Raw genomic sequence first — 26,873 nt, forward strand, 5'->3', positions numbered from 1 at the left:
GATCTAAGTTATGTGGTGCAAACATTGGGCTAATGTATTTACATGCTTAGCTACTTTGTCGGGCCTTAATGTAGTGACTTGCTGCCAAACTTTTCCAAAATGCCATGACCTTCTCATATGGAGCTTAATATATCTGTCATTTAATTATTTTTGTCTCAAAATTTTATTAACAAAACTTTCCCCAAACAGTTTTTATTGTGGAAGGTATTATTATAAATTATGATAAACTCAGAGAAATTGGTGTCTGGAGAAAAAAGGAAGGTGTTTAGATTTTGACTGTCTTCATTATGCACTCTACTGTCATAGAGTTGATTTCAATGATTCTTGAAGATATGCTCCATACTCTGCATATTTGATGGACCTTCATACATAATATCTTCTTTGGATTTCATGTCTTGCAGCAGAATTGTGCTTTGTAAGGCATTTTTCAGTCGCTTGTGTGTACAGTTGAGAAGAGAACCTTTCAGAGTTGATTCAAGGAACCACAGTTTCTTTGTTCTGTCATATTGGCAGCAGTGCTGAATTAAGGGATTCCTGTCCACTGCTTTGTGTTCCTGTTTTTGTGGAAATACTCTATTTTAATTCGCCATAAATTCAGTAATCTGGTTTACAGTGCAGTCTTGCTGTCATGACAGCTGTAGGGTGGAAGAGGTGATGAAGTGATGTGAGGGGCTGGTATTGTGGAAGAGATACATGAGATGCTGAGGCAAGCACTGTCTGCGTGTCTATGTGTGTGAATTTTCTCTTGAAAATTAGTTTCAGGATAAAAATTAATCTGAACACTTATTTCTCACAAAAAGAGGAAAGAAATAATTTATGTTTTCCAAAATATGATAGTAAAGATCAGGAACAATTATTCAGAAGATATCTGCTACTAGAAATTACGAGAAAATTTATGTGCTGTGTTTTCAGTGTAGCTGCAAATGGAATGCTATAGCATGGTTGCAGTTTTTATAGATTTTTGCAATTACCTGGCAGTTTCTGAAATATTGTTGTCTTTTAATTAGAAGATACTGGTCATTATGTGAACACATCTGTTGTACAGGGTAATCTAACTGTTGGTAGTATAAAACTAGTACAGTAATACTTAGTTTAATCCAGCCCTTTAGTTTCAGAGCAGTTACATGCAGACAGTTGTGCATCATTTTAAGTTATATTCGGTAAAGATACTAATTTGGTCATCACTGATAATTAGCATCTAAATGGTTTAATTTTTATTTGTGTGGCTTTGTTTTTTTATTTTTGCCCTAGTATGCAAGCGTTGAGAAAGATGGTGAGCATTACATGACCCCAGAGGATTTTGTGCAGAAATACCTGGGACTTCATACGGACCCACAGCACAACCCTAAAACAGTGCAGCTGTTGGCTGGAGTGGCAGATCAAACTAAGGATGGGTGAGAATTTTGCTTTCCATATGAAACTTGTCATGCCTTGATAAATGTGTGAGTGCATGAGTTTGATAACTTCGTCTTCTAAAATGTATTATTGATTTTATAGGCTTATTTAAATGAGAAGTTTTTTTCACAAGTACCATAGATTATACATTTTTGAAAACTCAGAAAAAATAATGGTGTTTAACATGGATTTTTTTTTAAGCTGAGGTTTTGATGATATTTTGTTAAATTCTACAAAAGCTGAGGAAGTTGAGCAGTAGGTAAGTTAAGGGTAGTATAGTTGCCCTTTTCTATATGTCTGTGTCCATCATCAGGTACTGTGTAGAGTCACTGGTGCCTGTAATTAAACACAAAAATATGGAAGAGCTTTGTTATTTCTGTAGTGTGCAATTCAAATCCAGCCACTGAGGTCTTCTTAAAAATCTGACTATTAGGAAAGAGAGATACTAGTGACTTTGTGAAGAAAGAATTTGTTTGCCTAAAGAAGGTCAAGTCACACCACATAAAGATTTTCCAACTCTGCTTACAGATGCTCCTGCTTGCTTTTAGACAGTTCCCTGAAACCAATTTACAAAATGTCTGCTCTGCTGAGGTAGTGCCCTCTAACTCATTTGTCTTCCAAGGAGCTTTTTCTTTTGCTGTATGCAGGCTTCCAGTTTTGGTCTTGTATTGTAGTAGGAGGCCTTGACATGGTTAAAGTAAAGTGAGAAGGTTAAGATGGATTAAAGAAGAGGTCAATAATGCAGAAGTGAGTGGTTATTTTGTTGAGAAAAAAATGCTGTTAAAATAGTTCACAATACATTTGTAAATATAACTTACTTTAAATTGAGAGCTCCTTAGCTTCCTTGGTTACTTAAATTTTGGTTTTGTTTTCCTGCATTCTGCTATAGAATGTTTTATTAGTTTGCTTAGTATTCTGAGCAGCTTGCATAGTATCTGTGCTATGGAAATGAAATTGTATGCACTGTATACTTCTTACTCTAAAAGATGCAGGATTTCCAATTTGATGTAGTGCTATATGATTTTTCTTTTCATTAGGCTGCAGCACTCTGATAATATATTTGATTATACATATATTTGATAAACCTTAGTAACCTGTGTCTGTTTCCAATATATGGCTGCAGCTTGTTGCTTTATTATGGATTGAAGAGGCAATCTAGTATGTATCCATTCAAAATAATTTCATCGATAAAGTAAACCAACATACTTAGCATATTGTTTCTCTGAAAGCTGTTGGTTATCTTTTATGGTGTGCCTTTCTTCAGAAAATGTCTTATAAAAGGGTCTTACAGTAGGAAGTAAGTTTGTTTTAATGCTATAACAATTTTTAGGCATTGCTTTTTTTACTTGCCCTGTGAATAAGATTTTTGTTGGTTTTATTTATTGCTTTTTTAAAAAAAATCTGGGTAATATTTGAAATGAGATAATCAAGTATGGGTAAGTGTGCTTTACCACCTTCTTTATGGGAAGACTGGAATTTTCATTTTAGACTGCCATGTAATTCAAAGTGTAAAATGTTTATCTGTTTGAATACTTGTCTGAAACTTTTTTCTGAATGTTTTAATCTATATTTATATTTAATCTATATTTCATGTGAAGAGTTTTTTGTAGCCTCATTATCAACATCAGGGGTTTTTTTTTACATTCACATTCTTTAATTTGTAGTGAGCTGTAATATATCAAAATCCAGACTCTAATAGCATGAATAACTAATGTAGTCTTCAGCTGAATTTCAGGATGCATTGCATCTTTCCAAGGACTTACTTTATGAAGTCCAAAGAAGTATCAGTAGTCCTGTTCTGTACATGTACTTTTACATTAAATGACAGCCCAATGTCATGCAGCAAGTCCTTGAGAAGCTTTGGGTTCTGTTACAAAATTTCATTCCTGTATCTGCTATCATGTTCTCTTAGCCTTGCTTGCCCTTGAATTAAATACTCAGAGTGTTGATGGTTGCTTCCATTGTTAATATTTTTTTATTTCTTTTAGGTTTAAGTTTGGCACTTTACAGAAACAGCACATTTTGGAACTGGCTCTCTGTATGCATGTGTTTAAAAAAAAGTGGTTTTACTTTTTTTCTAATGGTAACTTGATCCTTACTTAACTGTTCCAGAGCACTATTGCCTTCTCCCATTACTGCTGTACAAGACTGGTTTGCTTTATTGGAACTCATTAAGGTAGTTCTTAACAGATGACTGTTCACTTCCAAAATGTTTATTCCTCATTGTTACAAGTGCATGTTCTTAGAAATATATGTGATCACCTCTAAATTAGAATTTGGTTTAAACTTGCCTGTTATCTATTTAGTACAACAGGATTTCACTGATGCTGAAAGCACTCCTGTGTCTTCAGACTGCGAGCACTGGTTTTGAAATTAGGATAACTGCCCTCTCTGAAGAATATACTCACATATATATGTGCCATATATATATATATATTTTTTCTTCCTCCTTCAGAATTTCACAGTAGTAATTCAAAATTCTTCATTTTAACTGTCAGTTTTTGGGTACTTTTTTTATCAGCATATCATTCTTAAATCTGGAAACGTGTTCTTAAGTGAGGTACCCCAGAAAGTTATTCATATTGTATTGTATTATGTTGATATTTCACCTAATGGAGAGTTACAGCAGAGCTATACATAATGTCTAAAAAGCTGTGTTGTGTGGGGAAAAAATAGAAAAGACTTGCAGTAGGAAAAAAAGACTGAGAAGAATTGCAAAGAGAAGAATTGTAAACACGTGGGTTACTTTGTGTGCTTTTGGAGGGTAGCAGTACAGAAGAAATCAAAGGAAAAGAATTTTTTTTTAAATGTTACAGATTAAATGACAGGTGAGTGATTTGATATTGTTATGGACTCTGTAATGCAGTGGGTACACTGGATGATACTTGAGTAGTGAATGGGTGGGTAGCTCCATCATTCTGTTTAATCCAGCTCCTGTTATCTCTGCCCTGGTGGCTAATGGAGGATCACAGAGGCTATCCCTGCTCTTAGGCATTGCAAGTTGAATATGTGGAAAGGAAATTGAATGTGTCTATCTCCTTTTGCTATAGGCACTGTTATAATGAGACTGCTGAAGACATCTTCTTTCAGGTTCAGGCTTCTACGAATACTTCTACAGAGATCAGCACTTGATTTTGTCAATAATAAAACTGCCTGGTTAGAAGTTAACTTGTGTGTCAGCTTTATGCATATTTGTTAGATATATTTTGAAATGATAGTGTTTACAATTATTATAAAGGAACATTTGTTTCTTTGATACTAACCCTTTATTTATCAAGATCATCCTTTGGATGAAATTGACTTTGCATATGAAGAGCCATTCTCATATTTCTGATTTTTCTGGCAAAAATGTAAATATGATAATTTTGTATTTTCAGTGTCTTAAATATTTTCAAAGTCACTAGGTTATTTCCTGTCTTTCTTGTGCAGTGCATATATACAAGAATGTTAATGTATTTAGCCTTTTTAAAGTGTCTTGAGTCTACTAAATCTAGATGAAGACTAGATTTAGGAATGAATAGTGTGACTATTATGATTTTTCTTTTCTTTATTTTTTTTTCCTATGGGGATCTGACTTTATACTTGGCTCTTCAGCAGTAAGCAGTAATGTTTGAAGTGGTCACTATGAGCTAATGATCTCATATGATAAATAATAAGCTGAAATCAATTATGTCCATCTTCTAGGAAAATTTCTAGAAAAGACTGATATTCTCTGCTTAACAGCATTTACTGATACATAGTAATTTTTTGTTTAATATAAAAGATGGAATTGAAATTCTTACTCCCATTGATTATTTAATGCTAAAATATATATCCCATTATTTAGCCCATTATTTTCTTGTGCCAATGTTATCCTTTATCTACTCTTAACTTCAGGTTTATCTTCCTGCAGCTGTTCACACATACAGCATTAGGATGCCTTCTGAAGGGTTTTTTGTGTTAGTCAGAAAAGCAGAGCTCCTGTATAAAATTTACTTACTGTTATCATCCCAGTAAGATATCTGTGCATACGTTCAAGTCAGAGTTTGTATGTGGTGACCACAAGGTCTTGGATTTACCTGTGCATCATGAGTTGTGCACAGTGACTGTCCTACATACACAGCTCTGAATCTTGTGATCTGTGCTTATATTCAGATCCTTCCCTGCCTTGTCATGCCTGTCCTTGAGTCCAGATGTTTTATGTTTGGCCCTGAGTACATGATTCCATGTTATTTTTGGAGTGTAGTATTCTTTCCACATGAACAGTAAAGTGTAACTTTTTCTGAACCTGTTTGTTTTTTATGTATTGTTATATATTGTTTTAAGAAAATGTATGTTTTATAATGTATTCCTGTACTTGCATTACAGTATAATTTCTTAGTAGAAATACGTATGTAGTAATACAGTGATAGACCTGTACATTTCATGTTGTTAGAATTTTTGTGGTGTTTTTATGTCTTAATTTTCAGGTGCTGATTACATTTATAATTAAAAGGTAATAACTTCTAAGTGTTCAGTGAGAATTCAGTCCCTTCATAGAGGAAGAAACTGAGTTGCATAAATGTTAACTACGTAAATGTAACATACTTTTGGGTCTCTAGAGTGTAAGTTACTTTAAGTTAGAATTTTATTTAACATTTGGATCATACTGTTTTCTAGCATATCAAATACAAATTATCATTGATATTATGAACAATTTAAAAAAAAAAACTTCATAACTTCTCTGTTTTCCTTTCTAGGTTAATTTCCTTCCAAGAATTTTTGGCATTTGAATCTGTTTTGTGTACTCCAGATGCAATATTCATTGTTGCTTTTCAGTTATTTGACAGGAATGGCAATGGAGAAGTAACATTTGGTAAGAATACCTAAAGAAAAACAGTTTTAAGAAAGTGATTATAATAGTATCTGTCATAATAATGGTTCATGACCACAGGTGCATAGAAATGCATTTTGTGCAGTACTGTTCTGTTTTCCTAAGACTCTGCATGAATAGAACTTTTTTTTTCTCAATTCAAGCTTAAGAAGAACACAGAGATAAAATATGTTTTTCTCTGTCTTCTTGAATCAAGGTTTTTAATTTTCCTGAAGCAGTAAATACAGTGATGCTCAGTGTCATCCTGACTAAAATTTTATATCCTGGACTTCAAACTCCTTCAACCATGAGGGATTTTTAAGATGTGCTCTGGATCTTCACATATCTTTGAATACTTCTCATTTCATACAGTAGGAGCTCAATATAGAAATTAAGGATATCTAATATTTGATTTCCTGTGGTAGTGTTCCTTTTCTTGAGGAGCAAATCTTACTTTAATGTTATGAGTGTAACTTACAAGTAGGTCATATATTTGCAAAATTAGGAAGAAAATCTGGCCTTTGGTTTTGTAACCTAATCCGCCTAAGTTAGTAATTAGACCAAAGTCTTGAGGCTAATAATACTGCTTTGTGATATTGCTAAATAACTGTTACTAACATTGCAGTTTAAGGAGGAGGACTTGGCTTTATTTTTCAAACTTCATGTTTATGAAATTGGAAAAATCAATGGTAAGAATTTTAATAAAATTGAATGAGAATTTAATGTTATTTCTATCCAAAATAATAAAGCACTCAATAAAGAAAATACAAACTATGTTTGGATTTGTAACCACTTGCTGTTTGTACTATTTCATTATTATGAAAATTGCTGTAACTTGTTGGGAAAAAAAGCAAAGTACTTTTTATGGAAACAAATTGTTTGACTTATGATGCCTGTTAAATTACATCGTTAACTGAAGAGTCAGATACTGAGCAGTTTGGAAGCACAACATCTTGAAAAGAAAATCTTTTAGAATTTAAATAAAGGTGAAGTCAGTAAATGCAGTCATAAGGAACTGGACAAACTACTACAATCAGTGTGACTGTGTTAAAGATGGTTTATTTAATAATCTTACAAAATGGGGGCTTGAACTTGGTAGCTCTCATGAACACACTTGAAACAGCTGGTTCCATAATTGAACAATAAGCCATTTCAGATTGTATACAAATTCCTTAGTTAGACTGAGGATTGTTATTTTTATATAATTAAAGTCCTAAAGAAAACACAAACAAGAGAAATTGTAAACCAGATTTTTTTTTTTTTTCCTATATCTTTGCTGATTTTTTGGTAAGGCTGATAACATCTTGGAAAGGAAATTCTTGAAAGAATTTTAAATTTACTATTGGTTTCTGGATTTTTTTACAGAATTAATTATATGGTGATTATTACTATATTTAACATTATATTATTAACATAACCTGGTACATATTTTTTGTGCTACAGGTTCCCACATTTATTGCTGCTTTTTTGTCATTGTTTGTTTGTTTGTTTGTTTGTAACATGGACTACTTACTTTTACTTCATATGCATATCATACATATATTAATATAACTGTGAAAAATGTCAGTGATGATCTGTGACATCTTCAGAATTTGATAACCCTGCAGTCAGTTTCCAAGTCAGTCTTATGGCTGTGTTATAAATGATACCTGCACCCTTTTGTTTTCATACCACATAAACAGAAAGGCACAGAGTTTAGTTTCATGTAAAAACAGGACAGTACAGAAACATAAGTTTTAAAGTTAAAGGTTTTAGTAAATTATTGGAAATATATTGAAATGGAGTTAGTTTAGCCAATTGGTGTGAGAATCACTGTCAGTCAAGTCAGGTCTTTTATAGACTGTGTCATGTATGCAGTCTGCAGGTAAACTGTGTTGTGAGAGCAAATGTGAGTAAAGATTTTCTAGCTCAGATGGAATGCAATATGGATGTGATTGCATTGATGCCAAAGCTGTCTCAAACCAGTAAGTTTTGCCAGAAGCAACATGGATTTACTGAGATTTTTCTTCTCTGTGCATCCAAAGTAAGGGACAGAATCAACTTGAGTCTGTTAGACTTGGGATTGTGACTAGAGCCAACACTGGCCTTGTATGAGATAACGTGTTCTCAGAAAATGCTTTCATCTACTCAAATTTTCTGTTATCTGTGGGAGGTTAAGTGTGCTTGTTGAATTTTAGAAGTGTCTCTGTTTATGTAAGCAAGCTGCTCTAGTTCAGTTCACTTCTGTTTAGGATTTATTTACTGACGTGATTCTGAACCAGTCTCAAGCACTTCAGCATTTTACAGTCCTCTTGAGCCTCGGTCTACTACTTGTCTCTAAAAATACTTAGCTTCTGACTCTCCAGTGATGAAACTATTAATTGTGTCACAGAAGAACTGCCTTAGAAGAAGACTTTAGAAGCTATTTTGTAGAAATACTTGTATGCTAAGTTAATCAGTTAATCTTTGTCTGCCATATCATGTATTGAGACATGAAGCCTTCCATGACTTTAATGTTGTCTACTATTTTCTTACTGCTTTGGACACTTTTTCAGGAGCTTTGGACCATCCAGAAATCCTGTATGAATAACTGCCATAAATGTCTAGTTGGTATTTTGCAACATTTGTAAAGTAGGTCCATTGCAAGAACATGAAACTGGACCTACTTTGCCTGAGCAAAGTGCACAGAATGCTCAGTCCTCTCTGCATGTTTCAGCTGCACTGGACTTGCTGTCAGCTTGGTGAATAAAAAGCAGTAATTTTACTTTTTTAGTAACCCATTGATACAAGTGACAGTGTAGTTTAAACAAGTTTCTAATCATGGAGAAATAGAGGAAAAAGCATGTATTCCCAACCAAGTTCTCCTACATCTTCATCAATGCTTCCGAGGTGAATATTTTATGTGAAATGTGTTGCTGCTGAGCCCTTACAATACTGCATTATCCATAAAATATTTAAATGCTAACAGTTAAAGCTGATGAAGACAAGTGATTTTTTTTCAGGTTGTTGTCTGTAGCCAGAAAAGGCTGACAAGCACTTTGCTCCTTTGATTATGGGAAGTATTAGCTGTGCTACTTAACATGAGTGAAATTTTCAAATACACTCCATAAAATTAATAGTATTGTGCTAAGGAATATTGTTTTTATTTCTGTATTCTGTGCAGATCTTCTGACCTGAATTCAGGTTAAAGCAAGCCTGAATATTAAATCTGCTCAAGCTCTTTGTTTTTTTCTGATGTTGAAGCAGATAATCTTTACTGTGTATAAAAGGTAAAGTCTGTTATCTGCAAAACTTCTCTGAAAAATAGGTTGTCTAACTATAAGTAAAAGGATTATTTGTAATTTATCTCTCTGGCACACCATACAATGATCTGGATTGCATCACTTTTAATTGGAATATACCATTTCAAGGCATTTTCCAGCTGTTCTTCCTTGTAGAGTTGCCACAAAGAAAGCCATTCTCTGATAAACTGGAGAGTTTGAGAGATGCTTTTTCAGTTAAATACACATGCTAGTATGGATAGAAAGAGCAAAAATATGTCTGTGATTCTTCTGTATTCAGAGTTATTTTGGAGATAATTGGAAAATATTTATGGAACTGAATTTAAGGCTTTTAAAAACATCCTGCACTCAAAATCTAATTACAGATATTTTACAGAGTATAACAGTGTCTTCAAAGGCATTGGGAGGGAGGAAGGTGATCAGATGCCTCATAATGCAAATATGTGAAAATTATACAATACTGATGAACTAAAATAATAAACATCAATTTAATAGTTTCCAAATTTGAGTATTCAGGGATACTAAAGTTTTGCCCAATCTGTTTTCTTAGACAAGTTTTAATCTGGGAGAGAAAGTTCAGGTTTCCCTTAATCAGGACATAGAGTTTGAAGGTGGAAGAAGGTGAGCAAGAACAAAAGATAGGAGTTGTATGCATGTTTTTGTTTTGCTTATGAGTATTTTTTTCAGGGAACAGGGATCACTTCTAGTATTCAGTCCTTCACCATTTGTGAGAGGGCAGCTGGGTTGAAAATGCTATGATTTGGAGTTAATCTTAAAAGTTCTGCTTTCAAAAATATTACTGGCAACCATAAAGACTGGAAATATATTTTAAAATATAAACAGGAAAATACTCAAAATCACATGACTGCAGACATGAGGATATGAGGGAAAGTTCTTTGTTTTCATCAAGAACTGTAAACCAGAACTGCTATTTTTTTGTCCTTCTGCTAGTTCTGCATTAGTTGCCTGTTTTCAAAGTGTCTTTTGCTTAACACATGCAGATGATGTAGGAAACATCACTGATGGGACTTTTTTTCCTTTTATTTCATGTTGTGTGATCTTTTTCAGGCTTAATACAGTTTTTAATACTTATAAGCAATGCAGAATGGGAATGCCTCTTACCACTTTTACTACTATTTTTTCTCAAAACTATAGTTCAACAAGAGGGAACAGAAAATAGAACTTCATGTTAAAATTATATGTATTGAGAGCTTTTTATTATGGCTGTCATTCATCTTTCAATAGACTCAGTAAGCCTTTTAAAATAAGAGTAGAAATAAAATGTAACTATTTTCAGTTCAACTTGATCACATAAAGGTACTTACTCTATTATATTTGGATGACTTTTAATATGCCTCTCCTGCATCAGGTGCTACAAAAATGTCTTTATGCCCTTAACTGTGGTTCCTTATTTTATCCTTCAAAGTGAAAATATTTTGGTAGCAGAAATAGAGAACAATACCAACATATAAATGTTAAAATTCATTATACACATTAGGCATGAAATATACACAAATTGGATATTAGGTTACTGAGTAGGCAGATTAAAAAAAAAAACAAAACAACCCCATTAAACAGCAAATCTTTACCATACTTATGCTGCTGCTTAAAACTTACCACTTTTATGTTTTTGTGTCCCAAAGAAGTGTAATTGCTTTTCATCACTGTGCGAGGGAATGGCAAACTCTGTTAACAGGTTGATGACACTAGAATTGTATAAGCTTTCCACTCTGCTTCTTGGGGAGCTGATAAGTCAAAATAAATAATAGGTACTGCTGCAAGGTTTATTTGGAGTATCGAGCTCATGCCCACAATAGGCCACCAATGAGACCTCATAGTGTTTATAATTTAAAGTATTCTTCCTCCTTACATGAAATTGATTATTGCCTAGAATCTTTGGGGGTTTGTGTCTTTTTCTGGGCCTGATAGGTAACAGTATTTGATGGAAGTTGAGCCAGTCATGTGTGTGCTGCCTGCAGATATCTGCTCCAAGCATCTATAATTTGTTTTAAATGATTGGGTGGGGAAATTCTGAAGCAATCTTGCAAGAATGTGTGTCGCCTTGGAGGTAATGTACTAGTACACTAGAGTAGTAGGTTTATTGTTCCTGGGGCTGATGGTAAGTTGAGTATGTTATCAGGCTGCTGACTTGTATGCCTATCTGAGAAGAAAATGCATTACTATAAACCTGGAAAGAAAGTTATCAGCTCAGTAGGAAAGAATTCCTCTACAGAAAGGTGAGCAAAGAGCAGAAGGCATTAGTAAATGAGCAACATGTATTGACAGGGACAATGAATGCGTTCTGTGAAATGTCCTACTGAAATGAAAGGCTTGAAAAATAATTTGCTGTTTGCCCCCTGGAAAATAGCTCTGTTGGAAATTTGAAACACTTGTAGTTTATCTTAGTTTAGGAGCATTGCATTAGGTTTTGACTGAGGAAGACTTGAAAAAAAAAGAAAAAAAGCAAAGCCAGCATCTACAATAATGTTGTCTGTTTTTGTTGTCAGTGCTTTGCTTCTACTGTGGAAACAAAAAATTGAGAATTGAACATTTGTTGATAATTTCAGAGTGGTGAAACTGTAGGTGATGATCACATGTATAAATTCTGCAATATGATTGGCTGTTTGCTGCTTCTCATCACACAAGTTAGCTGAGGTGATGGCTATTTCAATTTATGTAATAGAAGAGCCAAGAGAATTGGATTATCAAGGTATTGTTGACATAATGTGAAGAAAGCACCCCTGCTCTTGCGTAGACATAGTAAATTTTAGCACCTAACAAGAGGTGTTTGAGAATCTCAGGTGGGTTTGGTAAATTGTATTTAATGTTCCCAGGGTTTAGCTGGATCAGTTACTTTGCTGTGGGGGTGGTGAGGCACTGGCATAGGTTTCTCAGAGAAGCTGTGGATGCCCCATCCCTGGAAACGCTGAAGGTCAGGTTGGATGGAGCTCTGAGCAGCCTGGTCTAGTGGAAGTTGTCCCTGCCCATGTCAAGGGGGCTGGAACTAAGGGATCTCTAAGGTTCCTTCCATCTCAAACCATTCTGTGGCTCAGTGATTTTTCAGAACAAGTGTACAGTTTTGCTTCTGTACCCCAAGTGTTTCATAAACCAAGCCAACATGGAAGTAATTAGGTATTATATACAAGAGTGTATCTTCAAAACCAAACTATAGTATTACATGCAGAATGTATTGGGTGCTAGAGATTGCCTGGAAAATAGAAGTGGGTAAAGCACCTCAGTTTTCAGAGAGGCAACAAGCTAGTTTGGATACTGATTATTAAAGCTAGTTAGCCATTTCTGGAATTCATCACGTACCAATGCACTCAACTATTGAATATAAATTTATTACTTAATTTAACTATTATTTTTATATGCTGAAGAATCTTGTCTTGAGGTATGTTGATGAATAGTTGTAAATGTTTTCATTAAGAAAAAAATTAAGTGTAGGAAATTGATTCTTGTTTTTTTAAGTAGTATACAGTTAATTGCTTGAGAGGTATGAAAACATCAGGGGTTTAAGTCTCACTAAAAACAAGTGAAAAATCTGTGTCAGTAAACATGGGTGAATAAGAAAAAAAAATTGCTAAGAAAAAAATGAGGCTTTCTTTACCTTTCTCTAAGGTTAAGAGAAGCAATTATTTGAAACAGTGAAAATGAGATTTAAATTTTCTGGCTGCTTCAGCACATTCTTTTCTAAGTTTTAATTTGAGTTGCTCAGTGTGCATTAGAAGTCAGTTTTACATACATGTGAGTAGTAGCCAGTTGGCATCTTATTTGTGCGTTAGTGGCCAAGCCAATAGAGCCAATGAAGCCAGCCTGTCTTCTGCTCTGTTCAGGGTTCATTGCCATTTTGGAGGCTCCATAATGAGCTGCACTGACCTGTTTGTGTTTGTAATACATGGGAACTCTAGCTTGGCCAGAAGCTGCCGTGAATTAGTGGTAAGTGGGGAATTTAAATGTGCATACCTTGATTCCTTGGTCTGCAACAATGATGAATAAATCTACTATGAACAGGACTTTCAGAGGAAGTATTGCAAAATAAAATAGTTTAGCACTATGTATTTGGTGCTTTCTCTTTTTTTTTTCTTAACCCTCACCGTGCACATTGATACTGGTGAGTGGGTATGAGTAGACAATTACAAATAATCAGAATAGTTTTTTAGGTTTCTGGTGGAAGCTGGTTTAAACTGTAGGGTTTTGGCTCTTGTGTTTAACCTTTACATATGGGTTAGTCACTAGCCATAATCTGCCCTTTGAATACATAATCTCAGTCTAACTGTGAAGGGAGTGATCTAGCTGAGGAATCTGATTTGTATGTACCTGTTTTGAGGTGCATATTCAGGACATTTCCTTTCCTTTTCTCACTGAAAAGATAAAAACATATAGTGGATTTCCTGGCTTTGCTCTAGAACCTATAGACTACAGAATTGAAACTGAATGAATCAGGGGGTTCTCTAGCATAGAGAAAGCAATACAGTTACTTCAAGTAAATAGGTCATGATCAAGTTATCAAATGTTAATGCAGGTTTTTCTCATTCCATTTTGTCTTGCAAAACTGTTTAAACTTACAAAAGGTGTGTTATCAGTTAGAATATTTTGTATTTTGTTTTAAATTTTAACTGTATGCCACATTTTATTTTGTCGTTAGCAGGTACTGTGAGGGACATTTTGAAAAGTGTTCTTGTGGAATTGGGTGGATGTCCTGTTATCCAGTTCATGTGTTTGATAATCTGCACAAACAGCAGGCTTGTTTTGCAGCGTGGCAATGCTGTGTATGAATAATGCATGCTGTTTTTCAGATGCGGTTTTCGCCTGAAGTCAGATAATGTTTAGCATTGAGATTTCAGTTCTACAGTATACATGTAGAGAATTCCATAGTCTGAAATGGCAGGTTTTTTCTTTACTTTATTTAAAGGAGGACATCTCTATCTTCACTTATCTTAAAACATTTTAATAACTGAGACTACCAATTATGTTTTATAGGATTTGATTTTTGTTCTAAGGCCTTATCAAAAGCATCTAATAACGTGCTTTCTGCTGAGTTAATGATATGTTTTAGATGCAATTTCTTATACCTATCTTCAATAGCCATATTCAGACAGTGTGATTGTAATAATCAAGTTTCAATCAAACCATACTTAGTATGACAAATATTGCCTGAGATTGTAGTGCAGGTATTTGTGCTCTTGATAAAGGGCTTAATTTGACTCCTGGCAGAGACAGAGAACCACTATTGATTTTTATATCAGAATGCAAAATAGCTTTTATTTGTCATATATGACGGAAATTGCTTCTTAATTAAAACTAAATAAAACATTCACTGCATGGTTTTATGCAATAATACAAAAAGTATCATTTGTGTCTCAAATATGTTCTTTTACAGGTTTGTAAAGGTTTGGTTGGCAATTATTCTTAACAATCTAAAACACTTCTTAAACAGCTACTGAAATCATAATTTTTTTGTATTCCTCATGGAATGTTCGTAGATTTACTGTATCCAAGGCTCACCTGTCACTTTTCCCTCCCCAAAGCAAATGTCAAAGAAATATTTGAACAAACTCTTATTCATCTTCAAATCCCGTTCAACTGGGACTGTGAATTTATTCGACTGCATTTTGGACATAACAGGAAGAAGCATCTTAACTATGCAGAGTTCACTCAGTTTCTTCAGGTCAGTTATTAACCTTGTTCCAAAGTTGGAACTGAAATTCGCTTAACCTTTAATAATACACTAATACCATTATAAATTTTGAGCTTTTTCTGGTACTGGTAATCCTTATTTGATACTAATCCTGACAGCTAATGATGAACTGTTATTTCTCCATACCAGTTTTGTAAGCAGTGCATACTCATTGTACTGTAACTTGAATACCATCCTTTAAAAGAATGGGACAAAGCATCCTGTTTATGAAGTTAACCATTTTACAGATTGTTGCTAAACTGGGTTGAGGGTCTGCTTTTTCTGTCATAGAAATTCAATAGCAAAACTAAATTCTGCTGGAGAAAATTAACATTCTTAATATCACCAGTTATATTGATGATAAAAACTCCTCTATAGAGATTTTAGATTCTGTAACATTTCTTTGGTTTTAGAAACATTCTAGTATATATAATTTTTTTTAATCTCACTTGCATGCATGCTGCCACACACATACTGGGAGTTCGGTCTTAAATGCAGCCAGCTTGCAGGAGGTAAATCTGATATCCTGTGATGTTGCTGAGTGACCCTTTAGGGATTGGGCTTTAAAGAATTTCACTTGTTGAACTGCACTTTATGCCAAGCCAAAAAGTTATAGTTAAAGCATATTATGAATTGAATATTATACTAGAAGAACAGAAAGGAAAATGTCATCTATAAAGGATGGAGAAAGAGTAAAGTAGGAGAAATCTGCATTGTAATTCATGGAAAAGAAGTTCACAGAGTTGTTGGTAGTTGCACTGAATTTCATAAATTAACATACTATAACTACCTTTTGATATAACTTGTAATTGCCTTTCTTGTAGATGTGAAGTAAAGTAGATTATGCACTTCTAGAGCTGCTTTTGATGCACGAAAAAGTTTCATATGTACTGTCTTAAAAGTCATGAGTGACAGATATGCTTTGACATAATCTGTAATTATTGTCCAAGATAAAAATATAGTCCAGCCCCCTACCATCTGCAGGGATGTCTTCAACTAGATCAGATTGTTGAGAGCTCTGTTCGACCTGACCTTGAGTGTTTCTAGGGAGGAAGCATCTACCACCTCTCTGGCGGCCTGTTCTAGAGCTTTTCCACCCTTATTTAGTTTTAAATCATTATGCCTTGTCACAGCAGGCCCTACTAAAAGGTCTGTCACCATCTCTCTGATAGGCCCCCCCAAAAATATTGAAAGGCTACAGTAAGATCTCCCAGGAGCCTGCTGTTTTCTTTTCCCTTCCAGGCTGAACCGCCCCAACACTGAGCCTTTACTCATAGTGGAGGTGCCCAGTCCTCTATAATTTTTATGGCCCTTCTCTGCAACTGCTTCCAAAGGGGTTTGTTGAGAACTCAGAGCAGAATAATAGGTTTTATGTTTGTTTTTCCAAGATACTGCCATGTAAGATACATCAGCCTCTTAATGTCATCTTGTAATAAAAGCCCTTAGTAGGGAAGGCTAGTATGGGTTGCAGTAATTTCAGTATGTACACAATTTGAATATTTTTGTCCCTCTTTTTATATAAGATTGTTTTTCTCTGTTGGTCTTACACCATCTTTTGGGGTTTAGGACTTGAATAAGAGCAGGTTTGTTGTACCTGATCTAGAAAACATTGTTCATGAGGTTATGAGTGTTGAGAAATTACTGTAAAAGTAATGTAAGCTAGATGGTTTGCCCTCTTCTTACAGTCTGTCAGAACGTGGTAATTTTTTTAGCAGCTTCTAGAGGTCTGAATGACAGCTGAATGGGCTGTATTGTTTGCTTGAATAGAAGGAAACAACTTTTTCTGGACATAGGATTTGCAACTATCATTATCTTGAGTTCAGGTTACCACAGTGATCTTGTTATGAGGGTTTTTGAGTTTGTATAGGAGTTTTAAATTGTCTGAAATGAGTAACCATTTGTGACATTATGGGAGATAGCTATTTGGAGCAATCTAAATCCATATTAAATAATTTTCACTGCCCTTCTGTTTATTTTCAAGTACTTTCCAATGAGTTAGTATATAATAGCCCAGTCATATTTCATCTTGGATATCTGAGAGATCAGCTCACTTTGTGTTGTCAAGAGCAATATCAGAAGTTTTTCCAGCACTTCAGTATTTAATTAAGGAATAGATAGCAGGCAGGACATGGGTATGTGAAGTTCATTTCTTAAATCATTTAGTGGAAGTGCATATATCCTTACATTTGAATTGGTGTTTCTCTTTGACAGAGGAATGAATCTGTGGATAAAATCAGTATGCAGATTTCTTATTTTAGTTGAGCTGGCCTTGAAGTTTAATCTGTAGTTATGCTATTGTCTATATGCACAGACCTGTTGGAGCATAAGAATATGAAATTAGTGGAAGTTTTGTGAACAGAGGATTACCAAATTTGCTTCTAATCGCCTTTCTTTGAATACTCATCCTAGGAGCTGCAGTCAGAACATGCAAGACAAGCCTTTGCATTGAAGGACAAAAATAAAAGTGGTGTGATAACTGGACTGGACTTCAATGAGATCATGGTTACTATTCGCTCCCATATGCTAACTCCATTTGTGGAAGAAAATTTAGTTTCAGTAAGTGTTAACAAAAAGTGCCTGGAATTCAGTGTTTAATAGCTGTGATGTTTGAAGATGGCACTGCTTCTCTCCCACTTTGTCTTCTACCTGCTTACTACTCACTGCCTTGGTGCTAGAGAGTATCAGCTTCATAGTAGAGTGGGTAGGGTGAAACATGGTAGCATTGCTTGGCTGCAGTAGTGAAAAGGTTGGCAGTCTGGTTTACATGTTTAAAGTACCATTGGAAGTAGTTTGAGTTAGTCTACTATACTTTCCTCTAGAGCAGGGCAAACTACTTGGTACAAAAGGAATCATAGAATTGTAGAACCATATAGGAAAAGACCCTTAAAATAATGAAATCAAATGGAAGTTATTTAGGACAAAAGCATCCAGTTTTTATATTTGAATATATGATTTCTCAGGAGCTGGAGACTACTTACAGTTTTGTCCTTTTATATACTCTTGTATTCTTTTCTTTTTCAGATAAGAATTTGGAAAATCAGTATGTAGATTCTAGAGGTAGAATGATTACAGACCTGATAGTTTGGCAAGATCTGTAGGTAAAGTAATAACATACAAGTTATAATCTGAAAGCATGTAGTATGAAAATTACATAAGAATGAAATTTATATAAAAGATAAAGTAATAACTTTTATCTTACTATCTTACCTATAAATCTTGCCTTGCCTTACTCATAAGGCATACCATCTTCTATAAAATTTAGAACATCTACTAACTTGAGACTTCAAAGTAAATGGTCATTGATGTATGTGATGGAAGAGATCAGTTAGTGCCTTTATCTAAAGGCATTTGCATGCATTTCTTTTTCAGAAGATTACTTGGTGACACTTTTAATGTGTCTATCAGATAACTTGAAAAATAACCTACTTATATGATTATTTCCTAATCGTTTCCTAGTATTCGATCTTAGTATCCTGTCTAATAATTCTTCCCTCATGTTTCTATTAAAGTATCTTAAAATTACAGCAATAGAAAGATGTCTTTAATTCTTTCATAATTTACTCAATTGAATGCTTTTGTAATTGTAATAAAATGTTCTAAAAGTGCTGAGGCACTTAACTGTTTTCATTTAATTTTCAAAGGTAGCTGGTGGAACTGTATCACATCAGGTCAGCTTCTCCTTTTTCAATGCATTTAATGCACTTTTGAATAACATGGATCTTGTTAGGAAGATATACAGTAATATAGCAGGTACAAGAAGAGATGTTGAAGTCACAAAAGGTAAGATATATTTCCTACAGTTTATTATTTTTAAAATTTTCTCCATTTTGTAATTGGTAATGCATGTGAGTTAAAGTGAGTCAGAAGTAAGTTTATGGCCTCTGGGAAAGTGGTTTTTTTAGCTTTGGATGATTTTCATCCTCACAGGTTAGTAAGTATTTTCTGTTAGTTTATTAAGGAGAAGAATCATTAAGGAGTTGTGCTTGAAAGTTGGACTTACTGTTCAAATGAGTAACTGCAAGTCAGCATGATACTGAGAATTTTACAGGATTTCATCATCTTTGAAAGAGATGCTCTGTTGCTTACAGATAGGAAGTTCCTAGGGAATGTGGTGGAATGGGTTAAGTTTGAAAATCCGAGTGGTTTTATATAGATTATGCCAGTTAGTGCATAACAAATCCCCGTGCTTCTGAAAGGTTGCCGTATTTCAGTCTTGCCACAGACATAAGCAGATTACTTTTGTAGCCATTTTTTGATAGATTTCATCACCAGTTTTACTACCTGTATGCATGGGACCAGCCAAACTATTGTGTGGTAAAAAGCATGGCAAGTTCTTTTAATTCTTTTTGTTCTTCTTTGTTTAGCTTATATTCATATGCTCTGCATATTTTTCCCTGAAGGAAAGCATGAAATGCCAGTTCTCATCCTCCAAATTGTCCTGACAAATGGCCTAGCCATGTTTTTTGGTACAGATGAATAAGTACATCTTGCTTGAATTTGTATTGGGTAAAAAGGCTGTGTTTCAATGCTCAGACTTGTTAACCAAAGCTTGCCAGTTATGTCATAAACATGTTGTGTAATTTGCCCAGATGAATATCTAAGCTTGGAGTCATTCAGAGCTATGAGAGGAAGAAGTCTGGACATGATGGGAATAGATGAGTCAATTGCCCTTAAAGCTATGAATAATGGACCATTGTTCTGTTCTGTTCTGTAGAACTTCAGAAGCAAGAATCACAAATTATGGGTGTCGTTTTATTAAGCTTGCTAATTTGAAGATTTTTGTTGTCTTTGGTGAATACTTACCATAAGTCAGAGCTGTGGAGTCAGACTTGGTCTGAGGTGGGAAGTCCTGTTTCAGGATAGATGTTCTCCTAAAGATACCTTTTCCCCTTGCATTATGGATTTTGCTTCTTGGTGATGGACTTTATTTTTGTGATATTAAAGTTATTTGAAAGGATTTAAAGAGGAAGCTTGACAAATAACACAAATGTTGTATTTCTCTTTCCTTTTTAAATCCAGAGGAATTTACACACTCTGCAATCCACTTTGGACAAATTACACCACTGGAAATAGATATTCTCTACCAACTTACAGACTTATACAGTGTTACTGGGTAACATAATAATGAATTTTATCATTTTGCAATCATAATTTTTGTGTTTCCTGTGTGACCTCTTATTTTTGTCGTAATTTTAAAAGGTTTTGTGTTCCATTATGTTTTGCTGCAGTAATTTATTCAATGTAAACTGATTTTGTTGGGTGCATGGATTTGTAAGTGAATTGTGTATGACAAGCACAATTATTAATTTTTGTATTTTAGGTATAGATAAGAAGTAGCAAAATATAATACTCCCAAAAAGCTACAATGCACTGGTTAATGTTTTCCATAGATCTTTAATGCATGCAAAATCTTACTTAGAAATAGCTAGAATTGGTTTAATTTGTGTGTTATATTCCTTATTACTAGTAGTGAAGAGCTTGCTTCTGGATAGTCCATGTTCCCTTCATCTCCAAGCATTCTTTAATGCAGTGCAGCAGACTTCTTAGGTCTGCATGTAGATATGACAAGTTCCTTTTTTTAAATTCAGATGTACTTTGTGGGGTGTGGCCAGGAATACTGTACTGGATATATTTAATGCTTTATCTAACCATAATGTGCTTTTCTCTGCCTTCTGTAAAGGCGCTTGACTTTGGCAGATATTGAGAGAATAGCACCACTGGCTGAAGGTGCATTACCTTACAACCTGGCTGAGCTCCAAAGGCAGGTGGGTAGAAGAAAAAAAAATTATATTGATGAATGTTAACATGTACTTGCAAATGAAACATAAGAATAATGCACTGTAAACAGATTCCTGATAAGTGGAACATGCTGTGTGTATTGCTGTTAAGGATAGAAATGGGGCAGGCTGGTAGATACAGTGTGTGTTTAGACAAGGTATGAGATGTCAGAATGGCCTGTTTGGATATGAGCATATATGGACACTTGGATTCCTTACAATGAATACATTTGTTCACTCCTGAAAAGGCTTTTCAGGACATGTGAAATCCTCCAGCATGAGTCCTTCCATGGAACCCAGTTTTTCACAAACTCCTCCAGTGTGTGTCCCTTCCATGTGGTGCAGTCTTTCAAGAGTAAATTCACATGGGTCCTCTATGCAGTTACAGCCTCCTTGGGGTGCATCTGCCTGTTCCTGTGTGGGGTCCTACAGGTTCTACAGTGCCTGGAGCACCTCCTCCTGCTCCTTCACTGACCTTTGTACAGCAGAATTGTTTCTCTCATATGTTCTCACTCCTCTTACCAGCTGCCATTGCACAGGGTTTGTTCCCCCTTCTTAAATACATTATCCCAGAGGTGCTGCCACTGACACTGATGGACTTGGCCTTGGCCAGTGATGGGTGTTGACTCTGTCAGACATGACAGATTTCTCATAAAGCAACCCATGTATCCCCCACCCCCAGCTTTGCCACACAAACTCAATACAAGAAGTAAAAAATATGAATATTAGATGTAAAGCTTATAAATGTGTTCTTTTTTGAAAAATTGGATGAAATTATTGACTTACCCATTTATCCAAAATGATAATTGAGTTTTACTGTACTTGCTCTGTATCTAATCTAGACAATAGAAGGGAACTTCAAATACATTTGAATTGATGAAAATGGTAGAATTAAAAGATGAAAGATATTGTAGTGGAATTTCAACTCTTTATTTCACCAGACCTTTACATTTATGTTTGCTAGCTTTGCTTTTTTCATAGTTTCCTTAATAAACATTGCACATATATAGTACAGCATAGGAGTTCCAGGCTGTGCAGTTGGATGTTGACTATACATTGCTTCTTACTTCAGTACCTCATTTGACAACTGTAAGACCTTAATATTTAGGACCAAAGATTGTACAGGTGTTTAACTTACATTGTTTTAGTTACTGTTATTAGAGCTGAATTTGATAATTTGGTTCTCTTTCAAACAAATTAGTCTGAAACAGTGTCTGCTCTGTTCTTAATGTTCCTGCTCCTGTGTGCTTGGTTAAGCAGTTAGGCATACCTGAGCCAACACATGTGCAAGACCTACTTAGTGGTTAAGGTTTTCCTGTGGATTCCTGATGGCAAGAATGATGGAATAGAATGCCTCACAAATGTAGATACAATGTTTATCCAGGATAATAAATACTTTTGAAAAAGTTTTGTAATGGCATTCCAGCTTTAGTCAGTGTCTTCATACTCACCTCTCTGAGTGGACAAAATACTGACTTACTTCACTTTTCAGAACTACCTTTGTAGCTTGGCACTCTTAAAACAAGCTCACTGGTAAAAGTTTCCCTCATCACTAGAACAGAATATATACTCATTTCACACTCCTGCATTATCACATTATATTTTCATCTTAATCTACATTCTGTGTTAAAACCAGACACAGAAAGCAAAATAATTTGATTTTATTTAGTTTTTAAGGAACAGTCTTTTATTAGACTTCATGCTAGTAAACAATAAGTTAAGTGTTCTGACAAAATGAAAGATATCAGTTCATGAAGAGCAAATATAATCTCAGTGTGGTCCAGCTGTCCCTGGGAAGTGAAACCAATTCTGTAATCAGTTTTATATGATTTAAAAATCCCTTTGTAAAGAAAAATCTAAATTTTTACATGAAATCACTCTATATAGATTTGGTAGAAATGAAAATTAGCCTGCTTTCAACCATGTTTACTTTATTGTCAATTTTTTTTCATTGTGTAAGATTTTTTTAAAGCTTAGCAGCTGAATATCCTATGGGAATGACAGCTACAGTAATTTTCTCTTTATAAATATTCATGACTTGAAAGCTATAGCATTAATTACATTCATTTGCATATCCATCTGAACATACAAGTAAACTGAAAACTTTGTGAACACTTATTTAATAATATAAAAGTGACATTTCCTTCAGAAAGAATTTGATTTTTAACATTCAGTGATGCATTCACTAAGATTAGTGTCTAAATGCAATGATTGGATTTTTATGAGAGCCGTGTAAAGCATCAAAAAAAAGAATAATCTTAAACCAGCTGAAAGGCAGCAGGTGTGCTAAACTAGGAGAAAATTTTAGTGGAATGAAGAACTAGTTCTACTTCCAAGGCTTTTTGGGGTATATTATTGCATGTGTCTTTTATTTACCAGCTATGAATCAAAAGAAATATATCTGAATGTTATAATTTATTTTTGGGATTATTTTGGTTTTATTATCCTTTGGGGAATTTTGTGTGTGGATTTTTTTTTTTTTTTCTTTTTAATAGAAAATCATACTGGTTTTACAGTAATGAGGATATTCTTTGGATTTATTGTTTCTATTGCTTGTAAAGGCAGTACATTTGATTTAGATTTTTTTTATGCTGATATGCATGTACAGTATGTAATTTTGGTGCTACCTGGAATTTCTCTGTTTTTCTCTGTTAAGCTATATTGTGGGGAAGGAGAATGTCCTGTGGAGGGAAATGGATTTAGCTGTATTTCTTTATTCTGTGGAAAAACAGTATAAAATATAATCCGTGGTTCTTTACAGGTCATAAGATTTCATCTAATTGTCTTATTTATGTTTGGACAAAAATTTGGCCCATCTTATGTACTTTGTAGTGAAAGTTTGTGAACATGTCTTGTTAATCAGCTGCATTGTTTCTAATAGCCATTTAATAACAATTATCAGTCTCTGCAGATATTTTCTGTGCAGAGTATTATTTTAAAAACTTCACACATTTATAATAGCATATGTAATTGAAAGGATTGATGTCAGCATTGCTTTGTAAATTAGAAACTGCATGAAAAAGTCTTGTGGAGAATACTTTTAGGAATAATTGACTTTTTGCTTGTTTTGAAGACATGAACTGTCATATTTGTGCTCTGCATTAATGGGTATGAAATCTTAAAATATGTCCTGTGATGATAGAGCCTATCTATGAGATATTCTTTCAATTCTTTTTGAAATACTGAATTTTGAGTCAAAAGGGAGTCCCAGGCCTTACATATTCAAAGGCAATAGAATAGAAAACAGCAAAGTTGTGTAGAGATTCTGTCTTGCTTTCCTTGAGCATCATTGTTTTGGTTATACTGGTGTACTGTTTCGGCACAACCAGGAATATATAAGGAATATTTTCTACAAGGAGTGTTTGGAAAATGTTCTTCATCCATTAGGCACAATAGACATTATCTAGTAATTATTTTTTCTTCTTCCTCCTGAACATAAAGCTTTTAATTTTTATCAGATTCTTTCTGTATCATTGTGCAAACAATTCACAGATGCCTTTGCTTTCCTGTGCAGATTTTCAAGCTTTTTTTCATTTCTTTTTCCCTCGCACAGCAATCTTTTGGAGAATTAGGCAGACCTATTTGGCTCCAGATAGCTGAGTCAGCTTACAGGTTCACTTTAGGCTCAATTGCTGGAGGTGAGTAGTATTTCTGCTGTTTCCAAGCCTGGGTTAGTTTAACACTGTTCTGCCAGACTACTTGATCTCATCAAAGGTGGATGTTTTGGTTATGCATGTGTAAATTGGGGTGTTGGAACCATTTTAGTTGCGCTAGTTTCTTTATTTCCTTTTTACTTGGGTTCTAGAATTGCTGCACAGTCCTTTGAAACTATACCAGTAACAAATTTCTTAGTGGCAATTCTGATAATGTTCTTCATTCTACACACCTTGTTTTATGTAACAGTATAATCCATTCTCCTTGAGACTTTTTCCTAGACCTTCACTGTTGTTCTTTCTTTCTTTCCTCCAATATACCAATTTATCAGCTTATATTCTTTGTGTTTAAATAAATGCTGTAGAAAATCATCTCAATAATTATATACTACTCCAACAATGATATTGTAGAAATAATACTGCAGATGCTTTCTTACAGCTGTTGGTGCTACTGCAGTGTATCCCATAGACCTGGTGAAAACTCGTATGCAGAACCAGCGCACCACAGGTTCAGTTGTAGGAGAACTGATGTATAAAAACAGCTTTGACTGCTTTAAAAAGGTTTTGCGTTTTGAAGGATTTTTTGGTCTTTACAGAGGTAAGTGAATTTAAAAAAAAATAAAGTCAGTAATTTTCTGTCCCCCTTTTTTTATTTTAATACCTCTACAGCTATTTTCCTATGGGAAAATCAGAATACTTGATGTCATGTCTAATTTTGCTTTCATTTCTGAGCTCAGTATTTATCTTCCATTGTGCACCCCTCATCATAGACAATTGCTGGAAATACTGGGCTTTTTTTGGCTGTTGCTATTGATTTGCTCCTTGCTGCTTAAGTAATTTAAGGACCTAATTTTTGGGGCATAAGTGTTGAGGATATAATTGTTATCTCACAAACTGAGGATTGCAACTTTTGGCTGGGGTCAGATATCAGGAGCAGATTAGCATCTGAGGAATAAATATAGATTTTACAGAAAATATTTTTTATTAAGACACAAAAGACAATAACTTGGAACTGTATTTGTAAACTAGATGCAAGATCTTATGGCTCATACTTCTGCAGGTAGTGGGACTTGTTTTATAATTTTAGCTGGTGAACAGAGGTTGCATTCTGCTGTTGCATTATGTTGCTCTGTTTTACTTTAAAATATCACCAGTGAAGCTCAGAAAATTGTTATTTTGAGAAAGAATAAACTTGTAAGATACAGGTTAAGAATTAATATTTTTTTAAGATAGGCCAGGTTTTAATTGCATTGGTAAGGTGACTTACATAGAGGGTACATGCTTGCCAGCCCTCTGAATAGATACTTAGTTGAATTATGGGAAATTCCAGTTAAAATAGATAACTTTATGCACAAAATTCATAAGGGTCAGCAAGGTATTTATTAATTGGCACACCTGTTTCTTTAGCTACAGCAAAGTCACATGACTGCTGCCACATTTTGTTCTGCTTTGTGATGTGTTCTGGCAGTGAAGACATTGGACAGTGTCCCTTATGGACAGTATCTAAGGAGTTTTTGTATGTGAAAGTCTGTGTGTTCTGGCTAAACAGTGTTTTGTGGTCTTTCAGGATTTTGCTATACAAGTAAGGGAAGGAATATGTGGGTGCAAAGTCAATGAAATAGCTGTAGTCTGCATAAATTAATGTCCTACTGGTAAATTGTTTTCTTTTTTTGATGCTAAATCTTTCATAAAAGCAAGCACCTGAGTTACATCTATGAGACTGATTCTTCAGTGCTATTCTACAGTACTGTTTTCTTTCTCTTGCTCCCACACCCTATTTTTGTACAGCAGCATCTAAAATAACTTGTTATTTTATTTTTGTCTTCTGATCCTACTCAAACACTTTATAATTAAGGACGATTCCATTGACAAGTTTAAAAGCAGTTTTTTACAGTTGAAAAAATGTTCTTGTTTGAAAGAATGTCAGTTTGCTAAACTTTTTAATAGCCTGTTTAATACTTGTCTTTAAAGTTGTTTAAGATAAAAAGTTCATGTAGTTGTTTTGAAACTGTTACAGTTAATGGTCAACATGTTGCTAAGATTTGGACTCTGGGGTTTAGATGTTCTGTTGGAAGTATGTTAAACTCAACCACAGAAACACAGAGTTGACTGTGGGTCTGTTACTGGGTTCTTATATTCTTGAGCTGGATTATCCTTATTGTATTCTAATGTAACAGTTCATCTGTGCCACAATATAATGGTACAATGTAGTTGTTTTCTGCAGTTTAAAAAATAGAACTGAAGACAAACTGGAATTGTTATAATTCTAAATAAAGA

At 34.4% G+C, this 26,873-nt stretch overlaps 1 protein-coding gene across 1 annotated transcript in view; it reads left to right on the top strand.

Annotated features, from left to right (window-relative positions):
- Positions 1-26,873, top strand: part of SLC25A12 (solute carrier family 25 member 12) — a 45,620-nt gene that overhangs the window by 3,236 nt on the left and 15,511 nt on the right. Inside the window, exons 3-11 of the mRNA XM_079310468.1 lie at positions 1,252-1,394; positions 6,114-6,229; positions 15,018-15,157; positions 17,576-17,722; positions 18,808-18,946; positions 20,186-20,279; positions 20,847-20,931; positions 24,497-24,581; positions 25,036-25,194. Coding sequence (XP_079166594.1) covers positions 1,252-1,394; positions 6,114-6,229; positions 15,018-15,157; positions 17,576-17,722; positions 18,808-18,946; positions 20,186-20,279; positions 20,847-20,931; positions 24,497-24,581; positions 25,036-25,194 — 1,108 coding nt within the window. The remainder of the gene's footprint in view (positions 1-1,251; positions 1,395-6,113; positions 6,230-15,017; positions 15,158-17,575; positions 17,723-18,807; positions 18,947-20,185; positions 20,280-20,846; positions 20,932-24,496; positions 24,582-25,035; positions 25,195-26,873) is intronic.

Source organism: Erithacus rubecula (genome assembly GCF_903797595.1).
Source record: "Erithacus rubecula genome assembly, chromosome: 8".
NCBI lineage: Eukaryota > Metazoa > Chordata > Aves > Passeriformes > Muscicapidae > Erithacus > Erithacus rubecula.